At 38.3% G+C, this 24,271-nt stretch overlaps 1 protein-coding gene across 1 annotated transcript in view; it reads right to left on the minus strand.

Moving 5' to 3' along the window:
- LOC135464519 (potassium voltage-gated channel subfamily H member 8-like) overlaps window positions 1-24,271 on the minus strand; it is a 162,128-nt gene that overhangs the window by 18,349 nt on the left and 119,508 nt on the right. The window contains exons 8-10 of the mRNA XM_064741944.1: window positions 5,351-5,365; window positions 3,708-3,918; window positions 1,209-1,400 (exon numbers count right to left, since the gene is read on the minus strand). Of these exons, the coding sequence (XP_064598014.1) occupies window positions 1,209-1,400; window positions 3,708-3,918; window positions 5,351-5,365 (418 nt within the window). The remainder of the gene's footprint in view (window positions 1-1,208; window positions 1,401-3,707; window positions 3,919-5,350; window positions 5,366-24,271) is intronic.

The raw sequence follows: 24,271 nt of genomic DNA on the forward strand, positions 1-24,271 counted from the left end.
ATAAGAAAATGCACTGACGACGTCCCGTGAGTGCACTTTGTTCATATTTATAGTACGAATTGCACTAGATAATGGATGCCATAAGTGTGCAGAGTGATATCAAGTGTGTTATCTCCCCTTGACGCAACCAGAAACACAGCTTACAACTTGAAAAGTGTATTTCTTGTATCAAATCGCTGACAGACAGCGTGAGGCCACTACATGGCCAGAAGACATATTCACAAATGTCAGCTCTATAACCTCTTATGCATCTGGTTCTCAACTTTAATGAAACCGTAGCTAAAGCCTGGAAAAATATCTTTATTCCGCTGTGTTTCATTCATATTACAGGGTTGATTATTAAGTAATTTTTTAATTTGTCGGAAATATTACAATAATGAAAAAGAGAACAAGGAATAACATTATGAGATAGCTAATCTCTCTGTCACAACCTCTTTAAAAAGTTACTGAAGCACCACGAATGTCACTGTAAGAAATGCCACCATCCTGATATGACCAGGCACATTTAATTTCTGCTTTTTCCTTCCTAAAAAATTAATTTTTCTTTTCACAGTTTAAAACTGGTAATAGAATCGATATCAAAATGCCCTGGCAAATAAACAACGCAGCTATTATTAGTTATAAAAGTTTCAAAGATTATAATAATGAATCTTTTTAATAATAAAGCAAATGTTCATAGACTCAATAAGATACCGAATATTGGTATGCTTATCAGGATATTCACCCAAATAATCCCACGCTGAATTCACAAACAAATATTCCTTCTTGTTCATTTCACTGCATATTATTAAAATAACAAATTTCTGACAAAAACTTTAATGAAACTTCATCCCAAACAAAGGCATGTTAATTAAAAGAGAGAACAACGTTAAATATGATTTATTTTTTGGATTGGTGTTTTACGCCGTACTCAAGAATATTTCACTTATACCACGGTGATTAAAGATGAAAATACAGGCATTAAGTTCTGGTTGTCAATTTATTAGGATCAAATTAAATTTTCTTTTTTTTAAGTGACACATATTAAACTTGATTTTTCAGGATTCGTGCTGGCTTCGAAAGTACATCCCTTTACTCAATGTGCTTGTGAAAGTGCATTTTTACATTCCTAACTCTAGGTGAAATAAGTACTTACGACAAAGGTACATTTATAAATATGAAATAATATCCAATTATGTATCAAATGAATCACCCTATATGGCACTTACCTCCGACTAACATGGCACATATGGAAAATATTTTTTCACGATTCGTGTTGGCAGAGACGTTGCCAAATCCAACACTTGTGAGGCTACTGCAGGTGAAGTACAATGACGCAACGTACGAACTCATCAAAGACGGAAGGTTCGACTTGTTCCTGATTGGATCATCCAGTCTCTCACTTAGCTCATACAACCAACCTGGGAACATAAAAAATACCATCAACTTGAGAAAAAACAATTTACAACCAACCTGTGAACAAACAATTTACAACCAACCAGTGAACAAACAATTTACAACCAACCTGTGAACAAACAATTTACAACCAACCCGTGAACAAACAATTTACAACCAACCTGTGAACAAACAATTTACAACCAACCTGTGAACAATTTACAACCAATCCATGGGCATACAATTTACAACCAATCCATGGGCATATAACTAACTTGTGAGCACAGAAAACAACCAGTCTGTGAGGTTACAGTACAACCAACCTATAAACTTATAATGCAACCAGCTTGTGAGCAGACAATACAACCAGTCTGTGAGCTTACAATACAACTTGGCTGTGAGCATAAGATACAACCAACATGTGAGCATACAATGCAACCAGCTTGTGAGCACACCATACAACCAACCTATAAACTTATAATGCAACCAGCTTGTGAGCAGACAATACAACCAGTGTGTGATCTTACAATCCAACTTGGCTGTGAGCATAAGATACAACCAACCTGTGAGCATACAATGCAACCAGCTTGTGAAGAATATATAAATATATATTTATATACATATACATACATATGCACTGTAAATATATAAATGATACCCAAGAAATCTTGGTGCTGACAATTTTAAACAGCCATGAGCAACTCCACATGCTAAAAATGCCCATCATGGACACAACTGCTTTTTTGGTTGACTGGAATGAACTAAATATTGATGTTGAGTTCCGAACATCATACATGCGGCAACCATCCTGTTTTCCTACTTTATATGCTTTTTGTAGTTCTTTGGTAGTTTGTGTTAAACGTTGTTTTGTGAATTGGCATTAACTGTCATTATTGACCTGGACCGTCCATATTTGTTGAATGCTGGTATACGAATGTGTGTTTCAACTGTTCGACAGAGAGAATTACAGTGTTGTCATAATAACATAATTTAATAAAGACACATTTGACTGGTTCTATTTTCTTATTAAATTAAATGAGCTGACTGTGCATGGCCAGTACGAGGAGAAAAGAATTAATATCGCTGTCTGAATTTGCAGACATTCTGTGATGCAATGATTATACAGTTCACGAAATGGTGAAGACACATGTAATTATGACTGGCTGCTTTTATAATCTTACAACTGTCTATAATCTGTGGATGTCAAGTTTGGAGAAGGAATCACAGGTTGCCAGAGCAGGTGATAAAGCAAAAGGCTATAATGGAAAACCAGAAGATGTCAGGAATGATGTATCACCCAGCTGTTTGGATGGGACATTTGTCTATAATGGAACCCCCAGCCCACGAATGGATGAAAACAAACCAGTTAGGTATGGCGTAGGTCGATGAGCAGGTACAGCTATGTCCAGAGGCAATCGGTCAAGGAATTTCCTTTATCATGTCTTCGCAATTAAGACAAGATGTACTAACATCATACTCAAATAGCTTGATCGTTAATCACGACGTAGATGTGGAAAAAAATGGGGTAATTGAATAAACCTATTGTGGCCAGCCTGTATAACCTTTCCATTGTGATATTATGATTGGTTGACTGAGTTTTACGCCATACTCAAGAATATTTCTCCTATACAAAGGCGGCCAGTATTATGGTAGGAGCTCGGAACTTAACCAGAGACAATCCGCAGAATTGAAATTAATCAAATCAAATGGCCTGATTTGGAATTATATCAATTAACAGTATTTGTTTACAAAAAAAAAAAAGCTCTTCATGTAATTCACGATTGTCGCTATGAGGGGAAAATGTAAAATTAAGGAAATCCTTGAAAACAAACATAAGACTTGACAAAGTTATTACACAATTCAAAAGCACGATTGAAATTCAGAAGCCCTACCTAGATTTGTTAGGCTTTGCCATTTTTAATTGCTGTTTTACATGAGGTATAAATCTTTTTCCAATGTTGTTGGAGGGTATAAGAAACAAAAATATTACTTAAACATCATCTAATTTGCGGGAAATGTGGATTCTGCCAAAAGTTTGTCTCGTTGACATATTTACATCATCAGAAAGTCTTCCAAATACAGGAAAATCATATAGAGATATCAAGATCTCACAAAACAAACGTGGATTTTCAGTTTCATTTTTTATTCCATTTTTAGACATTTTAGCATCGGCTTGCCAATAAAACACAATATAAAATCAGTGTTTGCCTTACCAAGATAAAACAAACGCAAGCAAAAGATGGCAAGGACGGAATGGTGTTGGGACAAAGCATGTTGACACACAGGAAAACAAAAATAAACATGCATAAATGACATCGTGAATCTATTCTTACCGACAGTCCAATTCTCTCCTGCATCGTCCAGTTCTTGTTTGCCAATGGCGTACCAGATACAAGCCATCCAATGAGCGAGCAGAGCAAACATCATCATCATGAGTGCCACTACAATGGCGCTGTACTGTGAGAAACGCTCGATCTTCTGGAGCAGGCGAGCCAGTCGTAAGAGGCGCGCGACTTTGAGCAAATGAATCAGCTTAACACTTCCCTGTAAAGCAAGAAAAACAGAAAGAGAGAATAATTAAACCGTAAAAGAATGAAGTAAAATTTAAAGCATTAATTATTTTTCCATGTTTTAAAATGTTTTTACCAGCTGTTCTACACACATGCAGTAAGAATCAACACAGCTCCGGAGATGGTGGAGCACAACATTTAGTCTAAGCCAATGTCTTTTCTGACTTAGTTCTGCCAGAGTTTTGTACTTAAAGTATATTTTATAAGTATAAAATAAGAGTGGAGGAAAATATAATCTGCAGCACCTATTAGGCGCTTAAACATGACTGAAACTCAAACCATACATGAAAGACTTTGGGCCATAACTTGGTCAATTGCAGCAATAACTGATATACATAAGGCAAGAAATCCAAAGGCAGCTAGGCCTTTAAATATGGGACATATGATATAACACTCCCATGTCCAGAACTTACGCCTAAAACAAGGTGCACTGGCAGTTGTGCTGGGAAGACAACACCTGACAAAATCAAAAGTTTGCCCAGATGAATTTGTAAGTGTGCAATTAAATCACATTCATGTTTTTCTTTCTTTTCTTTTTTTTTTTGCACACCTGGGCAATAAAACAAAGACATAATAATAATGATAATACTTTACTTTCTAAGGGAGATCAATTAGTTACACACCACTTTTCCCTGAGTCCTTCCCACACACACACTCACACAAAACATCATTTGCATATATATATATATATATATATATATATATATATATATATATATATATATATAAAAAATATAGATAAATCTAATTGATGATGATCACCGACTATATACAATGTAGTGCGTCATAGACAATTCTACACTTTATCAAGACAAGTGTGTTTTGATATCATAAACATGAGCTTTGTCATGTTGTTGATACTTGGTATAATGAATCAATGCTGTAGCCACATGTATGGGCCAATTATAGAACACATGATATGTAGACATCATAAGAAACACGAATATACTGTCACACTGACAGTTTTCTAATGTCGACAGCCTGTAATAAAACTGGGTTTTACGATGTTACGGCGGCAAACTAATTGACATCCACTCATCGCACGCTGTCAACGCTTCATGACACAGAAAAAGAACAATTATTCAAGCTTTAAAGGCAAAGAAAAACACTAACAAGAAGTATATGTCAAATTAAAGGCCGCTTTTTTTTGGTTTTGTTCTGAAAATTCTGAAAAAAAAATAGTTACTTAGTTTTTCCTAAGTAACTTAAGTTTTTCGTCTTATATATACATGTACTTAATTTTATTATTTTCTTTGTCTATTATAAAATGATAACTTTAAGGAACAAATGTCAAAGCATTGTTGTAATTACACAAAAAACATAGGTATTATTTTGTGCTAGTGTACACCCAGATTTGTTCATCACAAATTATTTTATAATGACATGACTAGCTGTTAGAAGATTACTGTATTAATTTTGGCCTAAAATTTCAACCATTACTATTAAGTCACTCATATTCCTTGATTCTAAGAAGCATAATGATCTTACAAAGATGTTCTGAGGTTTAAAATGTTACACGACAGTACAATAATTGTCAAACTTCAGGACTTTTTTGTTTACGACAGCTTATTTGTGACTTCAAGTTTTTTTCCCACGATTGCGTCAACCCTGTTACAAATTTGTGTCCACTCTGTAAACAACTTTTTGCTAAGAATCAAGTTCCACAAAATCAGATCACTTTTATGTGAACGAGTTCAAACCAAAAAAAACCAATAAAAACCCCGTGATAATAAGATCCCAATATGAGTTGCACTCATATCACATTACAGGCAATTACAAGAAGGAATTTATTCAAAAGTCGAATACATTGACTTTTTGGGGAATTAATGAGCAACCGAAAGAGATTTTTATTGTGGTCATTGTAACCACACATGTTGTAAAACTATCCTCAAATTTTAAAGATGAACTGATCTTTAATTCTCAAAATCTCAGACTTTAACCCACCAACAGGCTTCTTTACTCACTCACAGTTCTAAACTGCACATGTCTGCACTGTTTTAGAAAGACGGTAAGAATTCACAAAATCTTTTCAGAATTACTGGGTCTTGAAAGTGGTAACTGTATATACAAACACAGAAGAAAACACGTACAGGATTACCAGGAAATCTCCAACGTTCCACCTCAGCTATTATTTTCATTCTCTAGGGATGTAACAACCCGGAAAATTTACAAACACAGGAAAAAAAGATAATCCCTAAAATTCTCCAATTACTGTATTCAAAGCAAGTAAAAAAAATGGATCTGACCTTGGGCTATGTACGCTAACTTGAGTAAAAAATTTTCTTCAAACATGGAGTGAAAAATATCGACATTCTTCACAACATCTCATTTTTCTTTGTGGATTCCAAGATCAAATACAGAAATCTTCGTTTGACTTTGTCAAAAAAAAGCTTGACAATATTAACACATTCCGATGCAGTGCCGGACGGAGTTTTCACTCGGATGAATTCAGCTTGCCACATACATGTACAAATAAGCTTAGGAACATTTCATTTTCTTCTGCAGATGCGCTACACGAGACTGCAAAATACGTCACATAAAACCGATTCCAAATCTTGACATCATTTTTATGACATCCTGATTTATTTAAACCCCGTAATTATCACCGAATAAAATGTACCCTAACATTTTAAGTTTGAGTGAGTGTGAATTTATAATTTGAGCTGTCCAAGTGACTGTATATGGTTACGTGTGTTGAGCATCACTCTGTCACATGGCCTGCTGTCTTTATAAGAGACGAATGAAAATGCGTACTTAGAGGACAAGGTCAGATTTATCACAAGGTCATCACTGTCTTATAATATACATTATGAGTCAACACATTTTTCATTCAGGCAGATTTATTGATAAATGGACAATTTATTTCTTTTTGTTTGCTTTTAATATTTCCATGCTTGAAGGATAAATCACAGGAACAAAGTGTCCTGATTGCCAACAGAGACGGTACGACCTCACACCCCGTGACCACAGTACTCTATCCATTTCAGGTAGGTATAAACCAGAGATAATATAAACACTATTACTAGTCAAGTGTCCTGATTACAAACAGAGACAGTACGACCTCACACCCCGTTACCACAGTACTGTATCCATGATGACCATTCTGACGTCATTTCAGGTAGGTATAAACCAGAGATAATATAAACGCTATTACTAGTCATGTGTCCTGATTACAAACAGAGACAGTACGACCTCACACCCCGTTACCACAGTACTCTATCCATTTCAGGTAGGTATAAACCAGAGATAATATAAACGCTATTACTAGTCAAGTGTCCTGATTACAAACAGAGACGGTACAACCTCACACCCCGTGACCACAGTACTGTATCCATTTCAGGTAGGTATAAACCAGAGATAATATAAACGCTATTACTAGTCAAGTGTCCTGATTACAAACAGAGACGGTACGACCTCACACCCCGTGACCACAGTACTCTATCCATTTCAGGTAGGTATAAACCAGAGATAATATAAACGCTATTACTAGTCAAGTGTCCTGATTACAAACAGAGACGGTACGACCTCACACCCTGTAACAACAGTACTGTATCCATTTCAGGTAGGTATAAACCAGAGATAATATAAACGCTATTACTAGTCATGTGTCCTGATTACAAACAGAGACAGTACGACCTCACACCCCGTTACCACAGTACTCTATCCATTTCAGGTAGGTATAAACCAGAGATAATATAAACGCTATTACTAGTCAAGTGTCCTGATTACAAACAGAGACGGTACGACCTCACACCCCATGACCACAGTACTGTATCCATTTCAGGTAGGTATAAACCAGAGATAATATAAACGCTATTACTAGTCAAGTGTCCTGATTACAAACAGAGACAGTACGACCTCACACCCCGTGACCACAGTACTCTATCCATTTCAGGTAGGTATAAACCAGAGATAATATAAACGCTATTACTAGTCAAGTGTCCTGATTACAAACAGAGACGGTACGACCTCACACCCTGTAAACAACAGTACTGTATCCATTTCAGGTAGGTATAAACCAGAGATAATATAAACGCTATTACTAGTCAAGTGTCCTGATTACAAACAGAGACGGTACGACCTCACACCCCATAACAACAGTACTGTATCCATTTCAGGTAGGTATAAACCAGAGATAATATAAACGCTATTACTAGTCAAGTGTCCTGATTACAAACAGAGACGGTACGACCTCACACCCTGTAACAACAGTACTGTATCCATTTCAGGTAGGTATAAACCAGAGATAATATAAACGCTATTACTAGTCAAGTGTCCTGATTACAAACAGAGACGGTACGACCTCACACCCTGTAACAACAGTACTGTATCCATTTCAGGTAGGTATAAACCAGAGATAATATAAACGCTATTACTAGTCAAGTGTCCTGATTACAAACAGAGATGGTACAACCTCACACCCTGTAACAACAGTACTGCATCCATGATGACCATTCTGACGTCATTTCAGGTAGGTATAAACCAGAGATAATATAAACGCTATTACCAGTCAAGGCTGAGGCGTTCATGTATTTATCTAGTCTCAACACTTGTGCAAAATTCCTTTTTCTGCCACATACTGTGTCTTTCTATTACAACTAGTTATTAGATTCTTAATTAGTCATGTACGTATTAAAATACGGCAGACTCTATTACACACAAACCCCCATCCCTAACACTCCCTCCCCTGTACACACCCCAATCTAATCCTCTCATCCCCAAAACACAATTCATCATCTCTCCCCCCACTTCCTTCTCCCCCCACCCCTTCCTTATACATGCACCACTCTGAACACTGCCCAACCCATTTTCCCGACCTGCAAAAAACACACATCGATTATCACATCCATAGCCCTAAAGTACCCAATTCACCAGTTAATGTCTTGACGAAGCCCTACCCATCCTCCACCCACTTCTGGTCTAGATTTTGTTGCTTACATCACAAGCATATCTGTGACAAATTCACAGTATGTTTCTCTATATACACATTTACAAATGTACAGGTAAGCTTTAATTCAGCTGTGTTATATGTAAGCATTAAGGCACGCAATTTCACCTGATAACATTCAGCTAAATTTCTCTTGGGGCTCAATCACTCACATGTAGCTCCATCATGGAGACAAAACTGTGTGACATAATGACATGCAAAGGTTGGTCTGGTTGGTGGGTGGGTGTGGTAGATTGATCCCTCAGGTAAACTACACACTGACTGCATTATCCACCTCAAATGCAGGCAGCCCTCCGGCCATAAGTGGGAAGGTCAGCCAGCAACCGGCAGAAGGTCGAAGGTTAGAGCCCGGTTTCCTCCCACCATATTGGTGGCCACCGTTGTATAAGAGAAATATTCTTAAGGATGGCGTAAACACCAATCAATCAAATAAATAAATAAATCAAAACCAGCCAAGGCCTTCGTGGTTGAGGTTGTTAGCGTGGCTGATGTTGTTAGCTTGCCATCGCAGTGCAATGATCACTAATGCGATCGCTGTGTGTTCATGCAAGTCTAGCTCATGCTAGCTTCCTCTCCAGCCTTTCCTGGGAAGGTCTGCCAGCAACCTTTGGATGTTTGTGGGTTTTCCCCCTGGGCTCTGCCCAGTTTCCTCACACCACTATGCTAGCCGCCATTGTATAAGTGGAATATTCTTGAGTATGGCGTCAAAAACCCAAATAAGTAAATAAATAAATAAATCAAATTCTCAATCCTGCTGTCAATGCTGATGGCTGGCCTTGAAGGTGACAGAAATCAATCTACAGTTCACAAGTGGCAGTTTGTGAAGCCTAATGCTTGTTCAAGACTTGTCTTCCACCAATATGGTGTGGACATCTGTAGGTCACACGTGAGAAAGTTCCGTAACAACTTGCTCATGGGCAATGGTTTAATTACCCTGGGCATCTTGGTTTCCTCCATTCACTAAAGTGACCTAGCTGACCATCACAAAAGTTAAAAACTGTTTGAGTATGGCTTTAAGAAACAATCAAATAAATAAATAAGTAAATAAATTTAGATTTAATCCTCTGTGTACCCCTATATACATGAACCTGGAAAACATGGGATCACTAATAGAATTCATGTAAGACTACGTCAAAAGCCTTAAGGATCTCTGTGAACACGGATTTATTGGCACCATTATTACAGCCTCAGGAACAATGGCAGCTGAGGACACTTTCTGAAAAATCCACGCCTGTTCACCCAAGGCTAGGGTTGAACTCAAACCTGTCTGAGGCCAGGGGCAAGAAGACAATTGTCATCTTAACCGTACGGCCATCAACCCTGTTAAGACATATCTGCTAGAAGCTATACAACCTAAATTTGGTCCTCTTGTATATTTCTCCAGTCAACAGGCAGAAGCTAATTGGAACATGTTCACAGAATGTAACATTAACGAACCTTCTGGCTTTTCGAATGAGGGATGTCTTGATGTACATGTACGCGCGTGCGACCTTCTCCGTTAGGACCACAGTTGTATGAAGGAACTGCAGACTAAACAATGATGAGGTGTCACAACTGATTTGGCATGCTATACCTGAACGCTCAATTTAAGCAGCTGGATTTAGGACAGGAAGTGTAATTATCTGCCATGACAATTAGGGGCACTCGGGTTTCCACAACCTTTGTTAGGATTCCTCAAAATGTAAACTCCATCGCGCTACATGACCTTGTCATTAAAGATATATTCAGGATAACACCTACATGTACACAATTTAATTTTCCTGAATAAACTTATGTAAAACACAATCTGATTGGTCAAATTTTTGTGCTAATACCAAATGCACGCTAATACAGTTTGCACAGCGTTTAATTCAATTATTCCCAATTAAACCTAAAGATGACTCCTGTCAATCCTTATTAATTTACTGTTTAATACCATACTTGTACCATACTTTTACCATACTTGTACCATACTTTTACCATACTTGTACCATACTTGTACCATACTTGTAATTATAAATCATAATTGCAAGACTGATGGACTTTTTTTCATTTACACAACCATGACCAAACTGGCCAGTTTTATGAGAGGTGGAAACCAGTGTCAAAAAAGAAAACCACTGCCCTTTGGTAAGTAACTGACAAACTGTCCAGTGTGTCATATATGTTACAGGCAAGTTGTCTCATACAAGTAGCTTCACGTATGACTCTACACAAAGAAGAGGTGTGGAGCACTATATGTACTGAGCTGCCACAAATAAATTCCCCTAAAACAGTGGATAATTTTCCACACTAAAAACATTACCAGGAGATAGATCTCATTGCTGAAGGGCCTAAAATTAAAATTTAATAGGCCATTTCTAGCATCATAGCTGTATCCAAATGTATTTTTCATGATAAGAGACAGCAACTGTCGCCAGGGAATAACAATGGTTCGAGCATAGTGAAAGAAAGAGCAAGTTAAGTAATAGGTGTTGTTCACAAAATAAAACAGTAATTTAATTTCCACATGAAAAAAAAAATACAACTCACTGAGTTCTGTTGAAATTAGCATAAAAAAGCAAAGGTGGAAATCTATCTGTGTCTAAGTTGTGTAAATTAATCGCGCAGTGCATGTATCATGGGAGACCCATCCCATTACACCCCAGCAATGCATACTTGAGACACGGAAAAGTTACAAAACCTGTCAGGATTTTTAACCAACCGAAAGCCTTGATTTATTTACTGCTGAACCACAAAGAATTATTTTACATGAAGAATATCTCATGGGACGGCTAAGTATTGATCTAATGCCTTTCCACTCTTCAGCATTTTTTTGTTTCTGCGATCTTGATAAAGATTTATGGGTGCCATTTAGCCAAGTCTACGAGCCTATCTGCTGATTTTACAGACATAACAAGCTTAAACAGAACTCTGCATGTTTTCCATTACACGGCCACTCCATGAGTAAAACGACAGTGTGCCTCTAGCCAGACAATATTGCATTTTAGGCTTGGCTGTGTAGAATTGGCAAACATGACATATGTTTCTTTGTTGGCTTGAGTTCCAACATCACTTGCTGTCATGTACCACTACAGTGTACTGTTACAACAGGCCGAGTCAGTTACTCCAATGTCAACTGTGTTTTTATAGTGCTGCCTCAATAGAACATCGACCCTAACCAGTGGGGGAGAAAATGGAAGGTGTGTGGGGGAGGGTATGGGGGGGGGGGGGGGGGGGAGTTTGAGTGTATATTTTACCAAAACTTTTTGGGTCAATGTCTTCACAAAATCCCTTCCTTTCATGATGTTATAACCAATAGATGTCACTTCTGAAAACATCTGAAAAATTTCACTTATGCATAATGTGAAAGTCGCCCCAGCAATCTGATATTGGCTATCCAATAATATATTAATTCTTCTATGCTGAGCAATAACCAAGGAGACTTAACACCAAATTGTCAACCTGTGTATAACCAAAGTAAGGGGTGGAGCTGCGTCTTGGTTAGCCAATAGTATGGCTGCTGGAAGTGGAATGCTAGAAGCTTGCTAGTAGTGTGTTAACAGGAAGGTTAGGCAATAGTATGTCTGCTAGAAAAGGAATGCTTGAAGCTTGCTAGTAGTGTGTTAACAGGAAGGCTGGCCAATAGTATGTCTGCTAGAAAAGGAATGCTAGAGACTTGCTAGTAGTGTGTTAACAGGAAGGCTAGGCAATAGTATGGCTGCTAGAAGTGGAATGCTAGAAGCTTGCTAGCAGTGTGTTAACAGGAAGGTTAGGCAATAGTATGTCTGCTAGAAGTGGAATGCTAGAAGCTTGCTAGTAGTGTGTTAACAGGAAGGTTAGGCAATAGTATGTCTGCTAGAAGTGGAATGCTAGAAGCTTGCTAGTAGTGTGTGAACAGGAAGCTAGTTATAAGCCACAGTGTTCTGCCACAAGCCTTTTAGTCTGCTGTAGCTAAAAGCCTTCATGTATGGAGGGATTATGTCTGCTGCCCCCCCCCCCCCCCCCCCCCCACACACACACACACACAAACATCTTACCCAATATTACAAGTTCACAGCTGTTTTTTTTTTAGATACAAACCCCTAGTACCTTAAAAAACTGTTTTCATGTCATCACTTACCAGTTACATGTAATTCTTTAAACAAAGATAATAATACCGCCACACTAACTATCCGAACAACCTACATGCAATGTTAAATCTTAGTGGCATGGTGCTTTTTTCTTTACAATGGGCCTTTAAAATTCAGGAAAGGCCAGTTGGTTTCACAGTCAACTGGCACTGCTGGTCTTTTGATTTTTGGGGCTTATTTCTAATATTTCTGATATTCAGCATTATTTATGACATTTCTGGTGTATCGAGAACTGCACAAGTGCTGGTGAATCACACGGGGTCATGAACATTTACAAGGACAGCACCCTTGGTAAGGTCACTTCAAGATCACGGTGTTACTGTACTGTACGGTGACTATAGCATGTCAGCAACAACAAAATGGATAATTCCAGGAAATGGTTGATCAGCTTCCAAAGCACAATACACCATGGAGTCCAAACTACTTCAGACGTTTTGAAACACCTGTATTTTTCTGCCTGAAGGTACTTTTTAAACTGAATTAATGCATTCCTGCCATGATCATATGACATACCTATCCTCAGCCACACTTACGGCCGACTTATTGATTAGATGATGAATTGGTTGATAAGGTTAGTTCAAGGTTAAGGGACTCTATCAGCCCAGGGGGCTATGAGGCATGTATTCATCTGCCACAATCCACATGCTTGCAAGGTGTCTTTTCAAGCATAAATTCTGAATGCATTATTCTGTGTAGACTGATAAAATAATACTTTTTGTGAAGCCTTCAAATTGACCAAGCCAACCAATGTAGTTTTGTTTCCAAAATGAAATTTAAAATATGCATAAAAAGCACTGACAGTTGAGGAATTAGCGTGTATTATGGCCTGTGTGGCATGTATTTCTCTAACACATTAGTCATAATTGCCTAGAAGCTGTGTACTTAGTCTGACAGATGCTATTCATTTATTACCACCAGTCTTGTAATTGTGATTTATGGGCCAAGTTATTTAAAGACTACACCATAAATACAAAGAACTTGTACTAATTTCTTTGATAAGGCCACATAAAACAAATTTATGTCTTATGTCAAATAGGCTGAATCACGTCAATGACAGTAAATTTAGTCCATGACTATAAGTTGCCCGTTTTTCTTCATTCTGAGAGTTCTATTGATTTTAGAAAGGTATTTTCACGTTTGCTTGGAATATGGGATGACATTTTACTGGAAAATTGTAAGTTTTAGCGCAAAAAAATAGTACCTTGTGACATTTGTTTGCACTTTTGGGTCATTTAGACTGTGCAAAAACTTATGAAAGGAGCAAGTCAGTCTTCGGTCTTGGTGTAAAGGACTACAAAAATAAATGTAGTGCTTAAAACACAAAATTTTATCAAAACAGGACAACACCTGTAGGAATTCTTGCACACAGCCCAAAAATAAAATATCCAAAATTTCTGCATGAATCTGCAGGCTGCATGGTTTATTGATTAGACTTATGGTTCCGTAAAGTGAATTCTGCATGCTAACAACGTTATATCAAAATAAGACAATATTCGGCGAAGTTATTCCACAGAAATCAAACTGTGACAGATTGATTAGACATGCAGACAGACAGACAAAATCAAATTGATATCCATTAATTTACTAAGGCACGGGATAAAAACAGAATCATGTTATACGTGTAGATTTATACACATAATTTGACTTTTTATCTGATTAATTGATGTTATAACATCAAACTCAAGAATTTCCCAGTGGAAGACTATCTGAAGGTATCCTGAGAGATTCTGGAAAAATAAAACCAGCAATATTTGGCTAATTACGGACACACTATCCCATGCATTGTACACATTTATAGTTGGAAGGTGATAGGCAGTCCCAGTCTATTTCATACAAGATCACATAATATGAAAAGACATTCTACTGCTTGCATGTATGTCATAAAGGCATTCATAGATGGAGTGAGTGAGTGCTTGGCGTTTAACGTCGTACTCAACAATTTTTCTGTCATATGATGATGAAGGAATCCTTAGAGTGCATGTAATGTGCCTCCTTGTCGCGGGACGGATTTTCACCGCTCTTTTATCTAGTGCTGCTTCACTGACGCAGATAAGTAGGCTGCCCCGCCCTATGGGTCAACCAGTTGTTGCACTATCCCCTTCATGCTGAACGGCAAGCGAGGAAGTCACAACTTCCTCTTTTAAAGTCATAGGTGTGACTCGACCCAGGATTGATCCTGAATCGACAGCTCCTGAGCATAGATAGAGCAGGGGAATCCACTGACATATATGTAATACCATATATCCGAGCATGGAACAAATTCAACAAAGATCTCATCTTATCTAGATACTGAATTAAGGCAAAGTTGTTTTTCGAAAAAGATAAATACTACAACGTAAACCTAATTTGGTTTTCAAAATGTTGTGTAATTTAACAAGGTCGATACGATGTAACCACTTCCCAAGGTCACGCGTGCTGAATGACACATCATCGACTGTCACAATCTATTAAGCATTTCAGCATGAACAGTTTTTAATGCAGTGTTATACCTTCAGGGTGAAAAGAAAAAACTTTCACGTAATGATTTTTTAGTTAAACTTGCTATGCAGACAAGTTAAAAAGGAAATTCTAACCTTTACGTTTAAAACTGCTGACAAATAAACTGAAGTTTTGAAAAACCGTAATATGTGTCCTTGGGCAAATCAAATGTAGGCTTTTTTTTATCAATTAGTCAAGATGTGGTAAGGCATTCAAAGAATTCTATTTCTGACATAAAGAGTTCGACTCCATAGATTCCTCGTCTAAAGGCTTGTTCAGATGTTCTAGCTGTCTGTACTTAAAACGCCTCCGCCTTAAGGATGCCTCTGTCCCCCAGCCCACCATCTCAGCATGGGTTAAGTGGACAAAACACTTAGCCCACAGCAAAGGGTGACCCTGTAAGAACCTTTCCCTACCCCGCTAGGTTTCACTTGTTAACGGCAAGCTGGGCAAGACATACGGCTCAACATGAAGCTGTTCTTTACAAGAGTTTTTCTCTTTCTCTTTGATTGGCAAGATTACCATATTTGTCCTGGAATGTTTTTATCAAGATCGCTACTAGACAACAGAAAATACACACATGATCCCCGAGGCTCTTTACTCACATTCCTTTTTTTTTTTTGAGGATATTTTTGAAGAGTTGGTTTGATTATTTTGATATTTCAAAGGGATTTTTTTTGATGCCTACATAAAAACCGGTTTTGAATACTGTTGACTTTTGTTCAAATGTCAACAGTATTCTAGAATTTTTCTTACATTAGACCACTAATAATTATGAATAATACTACAATGTTTCTGAACACCTGAGAAACTACAAAACGACCTAGCTCCACCAATCATTCCGTCCTTTGACCTGGCAATGTGGCAGTGATTAGATTCAGACTTATACTACAACAAAATCTATACACAATTCCACTTATAATATTATCAGGGGGCCTCAACAAGACCCAGGAGCCTCAATCTCATCAATCTGTGAGTTCAATTGCTATGAGTTCAAGTCCAGCTCAAGTCGTCTCCCTCTCCAGCCATAGGTGAAAAGGTATGTCAGCAATCTGCAGATGGTCATGGGTTACCTCTAGGCTTTGCCTGGTTTCCTGTCACCATGATGCTGACAGCCGTCGTATAAGTGAAATATTATAGCATAGTAGAGCACAAAACACCAATCAAATAAATAAACACAATATTCATATATTCAGGTATATGGCTTAAACTTAGGCATGTGGCCTAGTGGTTAGTATACTGTGCCAGTGATGCACAATGACCAAGGAGTGGGCTTTCCCTCATGCGGTCGCTGAGAGTTCAAGACCAGCTCATACTGGCTTCCTCGCTGGTCGTATACATTAGAAGATCTGCCAGCAGCCTGGTCTTCTCACCATAATGCTGACCCTTGTAGTTTTAAGTGAAATATTCTTGGGTAAGGCGTAAAACCTCAGTCAAATAAATACATAAATAATACACCATGGCAGTGAGTTTTATGGTTTGGAGCAGTGAGTTTTATGGGTTGGGGCAGTGAGTTTTATGGGTTGGGGCAGTGAGTTTTATGGTTTGGAGCAGTGAGTTTTATGGGTTGGGGCAGTGAGTTTTATGGGTTGGGGCAGTGAGTTTTATGGGTTGGAGCAATAAGTTTTATGGTTTGGAGCAGTGAGTTTTATGGGTTGGGGCAGTGAGTTTTATGGGTTGGGGCAGTGAGTTTTATGGGTTGGAGCAGTGAGTTTTATGGGTTGGGGCAGTGAGTTTTATGGGTTGGGGCAGTGAGTTTTATGGGTTGGGGCAGTGAGTTTTATGGGTTGGGGCAGTGAGTTTTATGGGTTGGGGCAGTGAGTTTTATGGGTTGGGGCAGTGAGTTTTATGGGTTGGGGCAGTGAGTTTTATGGGTTGGAGCAATAAGTTTTATGGTTTGGAGCAGTGAGTTTTATGGGTTGGGGCAGTGAGTTTTATGGGTTGGGGCAGTGAGTTTTATGGGTTGGAGCAATAAGTTTTATGGGTTGGGGCAGTGAGTTTTACGGGTGGAGGAAGCTTAACACTGCAGTGTAAGGAGATACCACAAATCTCAAGAACCTGGCAAAACTCAGATGCAAATTAACTCCTTCCAGACCGGCATAAGCTGGATTTGAACTTGTCATCTTACTGACCAAAACAGCACTATTCCAAAGTAACACTTAGTACTTGGTATCTTCAGTTTCTTGATCGCATTTGCCATATTTAGATAGAAATACAATTTGCACCATGTAGAATTTTAATGAAATTGTTTATTTAATGTAGTAAGCATGCGCCACAGCAAGGCTAAAGCAATTTATAGGCCTGGCCTAGAGCAAAAATTACCGCCAAACTCCTAATTGCAGCAAGGTCTCATGACATTTGGACGAGAAAAAAAAGGTAGCTGTCAGAAATGTCAATGCGGAATATAAGTTGAATTCTAAAGCCAGCAAATTTGATAAGCTTCCAACAATGCACTGTGAAGTATATTAACAATTTTTACTGTCAAATTTGAAGTTTATAGACATTAATAATAACTGACATCAGATCAAAGGATAGACATTTCATTACTATTATGACGGAGGGGCTCATTTAAGGCCGATATTATAACAAACAACAACAACAACCATCTACATACTTAGCATGTACATATACATTTAGACTGACAGTGACCATGCATTTGAGGAAAAAAATCATATTACTGATCAGTTTATTTTGACAGGTGTGTTTTCATTGTATAATTTATTACATCATCCACAGCTGCTATAGGCCTACATATGCAAGTGGCACCGGTAATTATCACAGCATTTGGCTGCACAGTTTCACAAAAATTAGGAGACCTAATTAAATAACTGTTTCCCATTTTATATAATATGTGTTTCTTTTTATTTTGCTGTTTTTCCTTTTTTGTTTTTAAACTCTTATGGACCTAAATGTATATATATATATAGAAATTATACAGACAGACTTCAGCTAAGGTACTGCTGATTTTAAGTTACCTTTTAGGGCTTCAAGCCATTCAGTTCTTTTAATTTATTCAGGTTCTGTGAAATGTTGACATTGCTATCATATATATATGATAATACAGTGCACAAACACATACCAATCAAGCTTCAACCATGTATTTACTTCATTTAACATTTTGTTATCAAAAGCAATTAGTTGAATTAGTTACTCATTTCAAATGTCACACACAAATCTGTTTCTACAAATATTTGACTTAATTGAGCTTTGTTAATCTTCACTATCTGACTGTAGGCTTAATACCAATGTAGTTTTAAAACGTCCATAATGGATTCTGACAATCATGCCAACCATCCACTTGTAACTAATGGGTGGAGTCATGCAGAGCTTTTACAGAAACTAGGACATTTTAAAAATCGTGCAGAGTAATGGTTGACTGGACAAATGTACTGCGACCAATATGGTATCTCTGTCAATGTCAACACTATTGACTTGCTTTCACTTACTTGTCACTGCAGGGAATTTTACAAGGCTACAGCCATGTGGGGCGAAAAAAAAAAATTAGGGTATTCGTGTAAGGATTGTTATTCATCCGTCTCTTGTTACGCCACTCGACAAAAAAATCAATATGCTAATCCAGTGGTTTCAACGAGAAAGCTTTTGCCTGCATTCGAATCCACACACATAAAAAAAAAATAATGTCGAAGATTAATGTCAGCTTCGTTCCAATTTCGAGAGGTAGAATGAGATGTGTTGGTTCGAGAATTTAGGGGAACAAATTTCCCAAGATTTTTTCTTCGTTTCCGCCAAGGTTCATTGCTAGAGGCATACTAAGTGCCTTCCATTGAGAGATTTCTTATGAATCCATGTCATTAGATTCTCTTTAGTCCTCTGGCACAGATTTTTGAAGAGGGGTGTAAGGAGAATCCATCAATCTCAAGAGCGTGTCCACAAAACAATTTACGGCAGGCCTGCTTGTTTCATAAGAAGCTTGGGAGGTTCATGCTTCCAATTATTGTGTTATAAAAAATACATCCATTCCACTATGAAATTGTCTTAAAAATTATTCAAATATTGGCTGTTAAAAATTAACCAAAACATGAAAAAAAAAAAAACCATCTCGTTTTTACTGAAAATTCCCAGTAATATTATGGAATTTGACACATGTTCTCAACGCACACTGAACCCCTACAACAGCATCTGACAAATTTAATTCAAATTAATTAATTCTCATCAAGGGTCTGAAAATTGTGCTCTTTCAGCTATAGTGTATGTATACCAACCAAATTTCAATACTGTCAAAATTCTTGTGGCATGCATGCCTGTTCATTACATTTATCTTTGATCAGTTTTTTTAGCTGTATACACTCTAAACCAGACTTATATACATATAAACAAACTGAGAATCAAATTTGTTTACCTGCTTTCAAATGCTCCAATGTTTCTCATCTTAAATTTGATCACATATAAAGTCAAACTGCAGGAAATATACATTATTTTAACACTGGCCAGTCTGACATAATAAGCATCTAACACAGATAAGCTCTACACATCTGCCATCTTTAATTTGCTCATCAGTTGCAATTTGTTAGGATACTAATTTATCTATAAAAGCTCAAGTGGGCAAAGATTTTTGACTGGTTTATTAGTGTTAAATACTGTACTCAAGGATGTTTTACTTATCCAACATAGTCATAGTCATGGAGTGAATTTAAGGAGTTGAAATGTCGGCCATACTAGACCTCTGACCTTTGGCTGACCCTTAGATTTTCACCTGCAGTTCCAATTAACTCCAAGTGTACCTGTACTTGTATGTAATACCAGTGCAACGTCTGAGTCGTCTCCAACAAGTTTTATATAATCCAATATATCTTATGTAATATCACTTACAGGTAAAAACAGCCTGCTGGATATATATTGACCACATGAATACCTACCCAGGCCATGCAGCCAGAACAATGGGGGAATCATTAGCAATGTAGCTAAGACCATTCTTAGCCTGTGGCCTGATCGAGTATTAACTTCAGAAGTTTAGCTTTTATTTATTTGCAGTGTTCTTCTGTGTTGTTGGATAATGTCCTGATGATGTGACAATTCCACTGGAAGTTGGTTCATTTTGCTCCTTCCAAATCCACACAATACATTTAGGGCTTATATTTTGCGCAGCTTTTTTCCAGTGGTGTTTTTCTGTTGGGCTTCTGTCTGTCAGTTGGTCAGTGAACATTTTCATATCCTTTTGTTAACATGGTCGTCCTACATTTGTTTCTCCATAATGGGCCATTCACTTAATAATGGTCCTGTATGCAAGACAACGCGAAATCCAATATGGCAAATCTCACAGTTATTGTGAAGAAGTTGCGCTTGTTTACAGGAAGGAATACCTTCCTGGTATGGTGGGAATTAGGAGAGGTTCTGGATCAGGGCCATTATCTACGAAAACATTAAAGGTCTTACACCCAAACTTTGATGGTGACATTGTGACTGTGCATAAAGAAATTATAAAACTGCAACTCAATATGATGCTATTTAAAGCTTTTAAATCTGCGAATGTAAGAAATTTATATGAAACCTTCACTTTTTATTGGTAAACCATCATACTTTGGTCTAATTTACTTGTTAGTTTTAATACAGCTTGTTTGGTTTGAGCAGCCAACAATTTGGGAGCCCAAATGTTTTCCAGCACCAAAGTGACTCCATATATGGCTCTGCTAATGGTCAAGACGACCAAAAAGTTTAAATTACAGGACACGGCCTTGAAAGCAACAGTCTGAATCTTAACTCTCATATATTTTACTGTATGGGGATTTAAAATGATGTATGATTTAAATGTTTTGTTTTTTTTTTTCAACCATATTAACTATTCTTAAACTAAATGATTTCAGAGTCTTTTAATGCACCCTTCAAAACACCAAGATATGTCGTTCAGTCGTAAGTTAAAATTGCCTGGTCGTGACAGTGGAATTTATGCTTCACTACTTATTGAAGGTAAAGACATGCTTTATCAAAGGTCACGACATTCAAAGTTTTCTTTTAGCTGCCAATATGAAATACCGGAAAATTTGTGCAAAATAAAATTTAAGTCTCACTTCATACAAAATCACCCACCAACTCTTGAAAAGAAGAACAGCTGCCATGTGTCATATTATTTTAAGATGAAATTGTACCTCTCGTGTCCTGGTCTTGGAAAAGGATTATCTTGATTCCCAAATTCTAAATGCAGGCAGGATTTACATAATCTGGAATAATCATAGAGTCAACAATATACCACATGTGATGTTTGCATAGTTTTACTGCCTATCTGGCCATACCATGGGAAGGTCTTCCAGCAACCTGCAGATGCTTGTGGATTTCCATCTGGCTCTGCCCAGTATCCTCCCACAATGAATGCTGGCCACCATTGTATAAGTGAAATATTCTTGAGCACAGCGTAAAGCACCAATCACATGAATAAATAAATAAATAAATAAAATAACACCAATCACATAAATAAATAAATCAGCAAATAAAAAAAATAAGTTAGTTTTACTCTACATTTGTCTGCTTTACACATCACTCATCTCCCACTAATTTGGCATGCAAGTCATTATATCAAATGTTGATCAGCAACTTGTCCAACATATACACTGTTCACCCCAAGTTTCCTCCACCCATGCAAACTGACCACCATTGTGCAAGTGAAAACTTATTGATCATAACAAATAAATCATCAATACAGCTGACGAGTCTATTGCATTTATGTTGATAACAGAATGAACAACGCCTGCATCACTTTCACCTCAATAAGCATTATATATTTCTTCAGATATTCAAAACCATTTATTTTGCAAATAAAAATACAAATTGAACATGAAAGCATTCAGTGTTGACTGGCTTACATTTGGAGTAGCCATTGGATGAACTGTGTATATCATGGACAGAAATACATGTACATGTAGTTGTCAACAGAAGGTTAAACTGGAATGCTAGAAATCTGATGAGGGTGTGCTTGTGACATGCTAGAAGTCTGCTGATGGGTGTGCTGGTGGTGAGCTAGTGACATGTTAAAAGTCTGCTGTGGGTGTGCTGGTAGTGAGCTAGTGGCATGTTAGAAGTCTGATGAGGGAGTACTGGTTGTGAGTTAGTGGCATGTTAGAAGTCTGCTGAGGGTGTGCTGGTAGTGAGCTAGTGGCATGTTAGAAGTCTGATGAGGGAGTACTGGTTGTGAGTTAGTGGCATACTAGAAGTCTGATGAGGGTTTGCTGGTGGTGATGAACTAATGGCATGCTAGGAGCCTGCTGAGGGTTTGCTGGTGGTGAGCTAATGGCATGCTAGAAGCTTGCTGAGGGTGTGCTGGTGGTGCGCTAGTGGCATGCTAGAAGCTTGCTGAGGGTGTGCTGGTGGTGAGCTAGTGGCGTGCTAGAAGTCTGCTGAGGGTGTGCTGGTGGTAAACTAGTGGCATGCCAGAAGCTTGCTGAGGATGTGCTGGTGGTGAGCTAGTGGCATGCTAGAAGTCTACTGAGGGTGAGCTAGTGATAAGCTAGTAGCATGCTAGAAGTCTGCTAAGGGTGAGCTGGTGGTGAGCGAGTGGCATGCTAGTGGTAAACTAGTGGCATGCCAGAAGCTTGCTGAGGATGTGCTGGTGATGAGCTAGTGGCATGCTAGAAGTCTACTATGGGTGTGCTGGTGGTGAGTTAGTGACATGTTAGAAGTCTGCTGAGGGTGAGCTAGTGATGAGCTAGTAGCACGCTAGAAGTCCGCTGAGGGTGAACTGGTGGTGAGTGAGTGGCATGCTAGAAATCTGCTGAGAGAATGCTGGTGGTGAGCTAGTGGCATGCTAGAAGTCTGCTGAGGGAATGCTGGTGGTGAGCTAGTGGCATGCTAGAAGTCTGCCGAGGGAATGCTGGTGGTGAGCTAGTGGCATTCTAGATGTCTGCTGAGGCTGTGCTGGTGGTGAGCTAGTGGCATTCTAGAAGCCTGCTGAGGGTGTGCTGGTGGTGAGCTAGTGGCATGCTAGAAGTCTGCTGAGGGCGTGCTGGTGGTAAACTAGTGGCATGCCAGAAGCTTGCTGAGGGTGTGCTGGGGGTGAACTAGTGGCACACCAGAAGCTTGCTGAGGATGTGCTGGTGGTGAGCTAGTGGCATGACAGAAGTCTACTGAGGGTGAGCTAGTGATGAGCTAGTAGCATGCTAGAAGTCTGCTAAGGGTGAGCTGGTGGTGAGCAAGTGGCATGCTAGTGGTAAACTAGTGGCATGCCAGAAGCTTGCTGAGGATGTGCTGGTGGTGAGCTAGTGGCATGCTAGAATTCTGTATGGGTGTGCTGGTGGTGAGCTAGTAGCAGGCTAGAAATCTGCTGAGGGTGAGCTGGTGGTGAGCGAGTGGCATGCTAGAAATCTGCTGAGGGAATGCTGGTGGTGAGCTAGTGGCATGCTAAAAGTCTGCTGAGGGAATGCTGGTGGTGAGCTAGTGGCATGCTAGAAGTCTGCCAAGGGAATGCTGGTGGTGAGCTAATGGCATGCTAGAAATTTTACATCAGTTTTCACCACAGTTTCATGCATTTCTATTTCAGACTGAAAACTGACACGGTATTTGATAAATCTCAAATGGAAGGAAATCAAATCCAGCAAAATTTGAGGCAAGAGAAGAGATAATTAAAACAATGCAGCTACAAAAGTGGGTTTATTGACTGGTATGTGACACATACAACAAAGACTGCTTCACAGTCTGTAATTTAGAGAATGTTTAAGTCTGATAATTTGTCCCCTTGAATCAAGCAACATGTGACGACAGTTTATAAGAACTTGCCTGAATATATGCATACAAATTGTTTTGCACACCTCAGTCGCAAAAAATTATCCTAAAAATCCTCTCCTAAGCCTTTAGGAAAACAAAAA

This window comes from Liolophura sinensis, chromosome 4 (genome assembly GCF_032854445.1).
Source record: "Liolophura sinensis isolate JHLJ2023 chromosome 4, CUHK_Ljap_v2, whole genome shotgun sequence".
Classification (NCBI taxonomy): domain Eukaryota; kingdom Metazoa; phylum Mollusca; class Polyplacophora; order Chitonida; family Chitonidae; genus Liolophura; species Liolophura sinensis.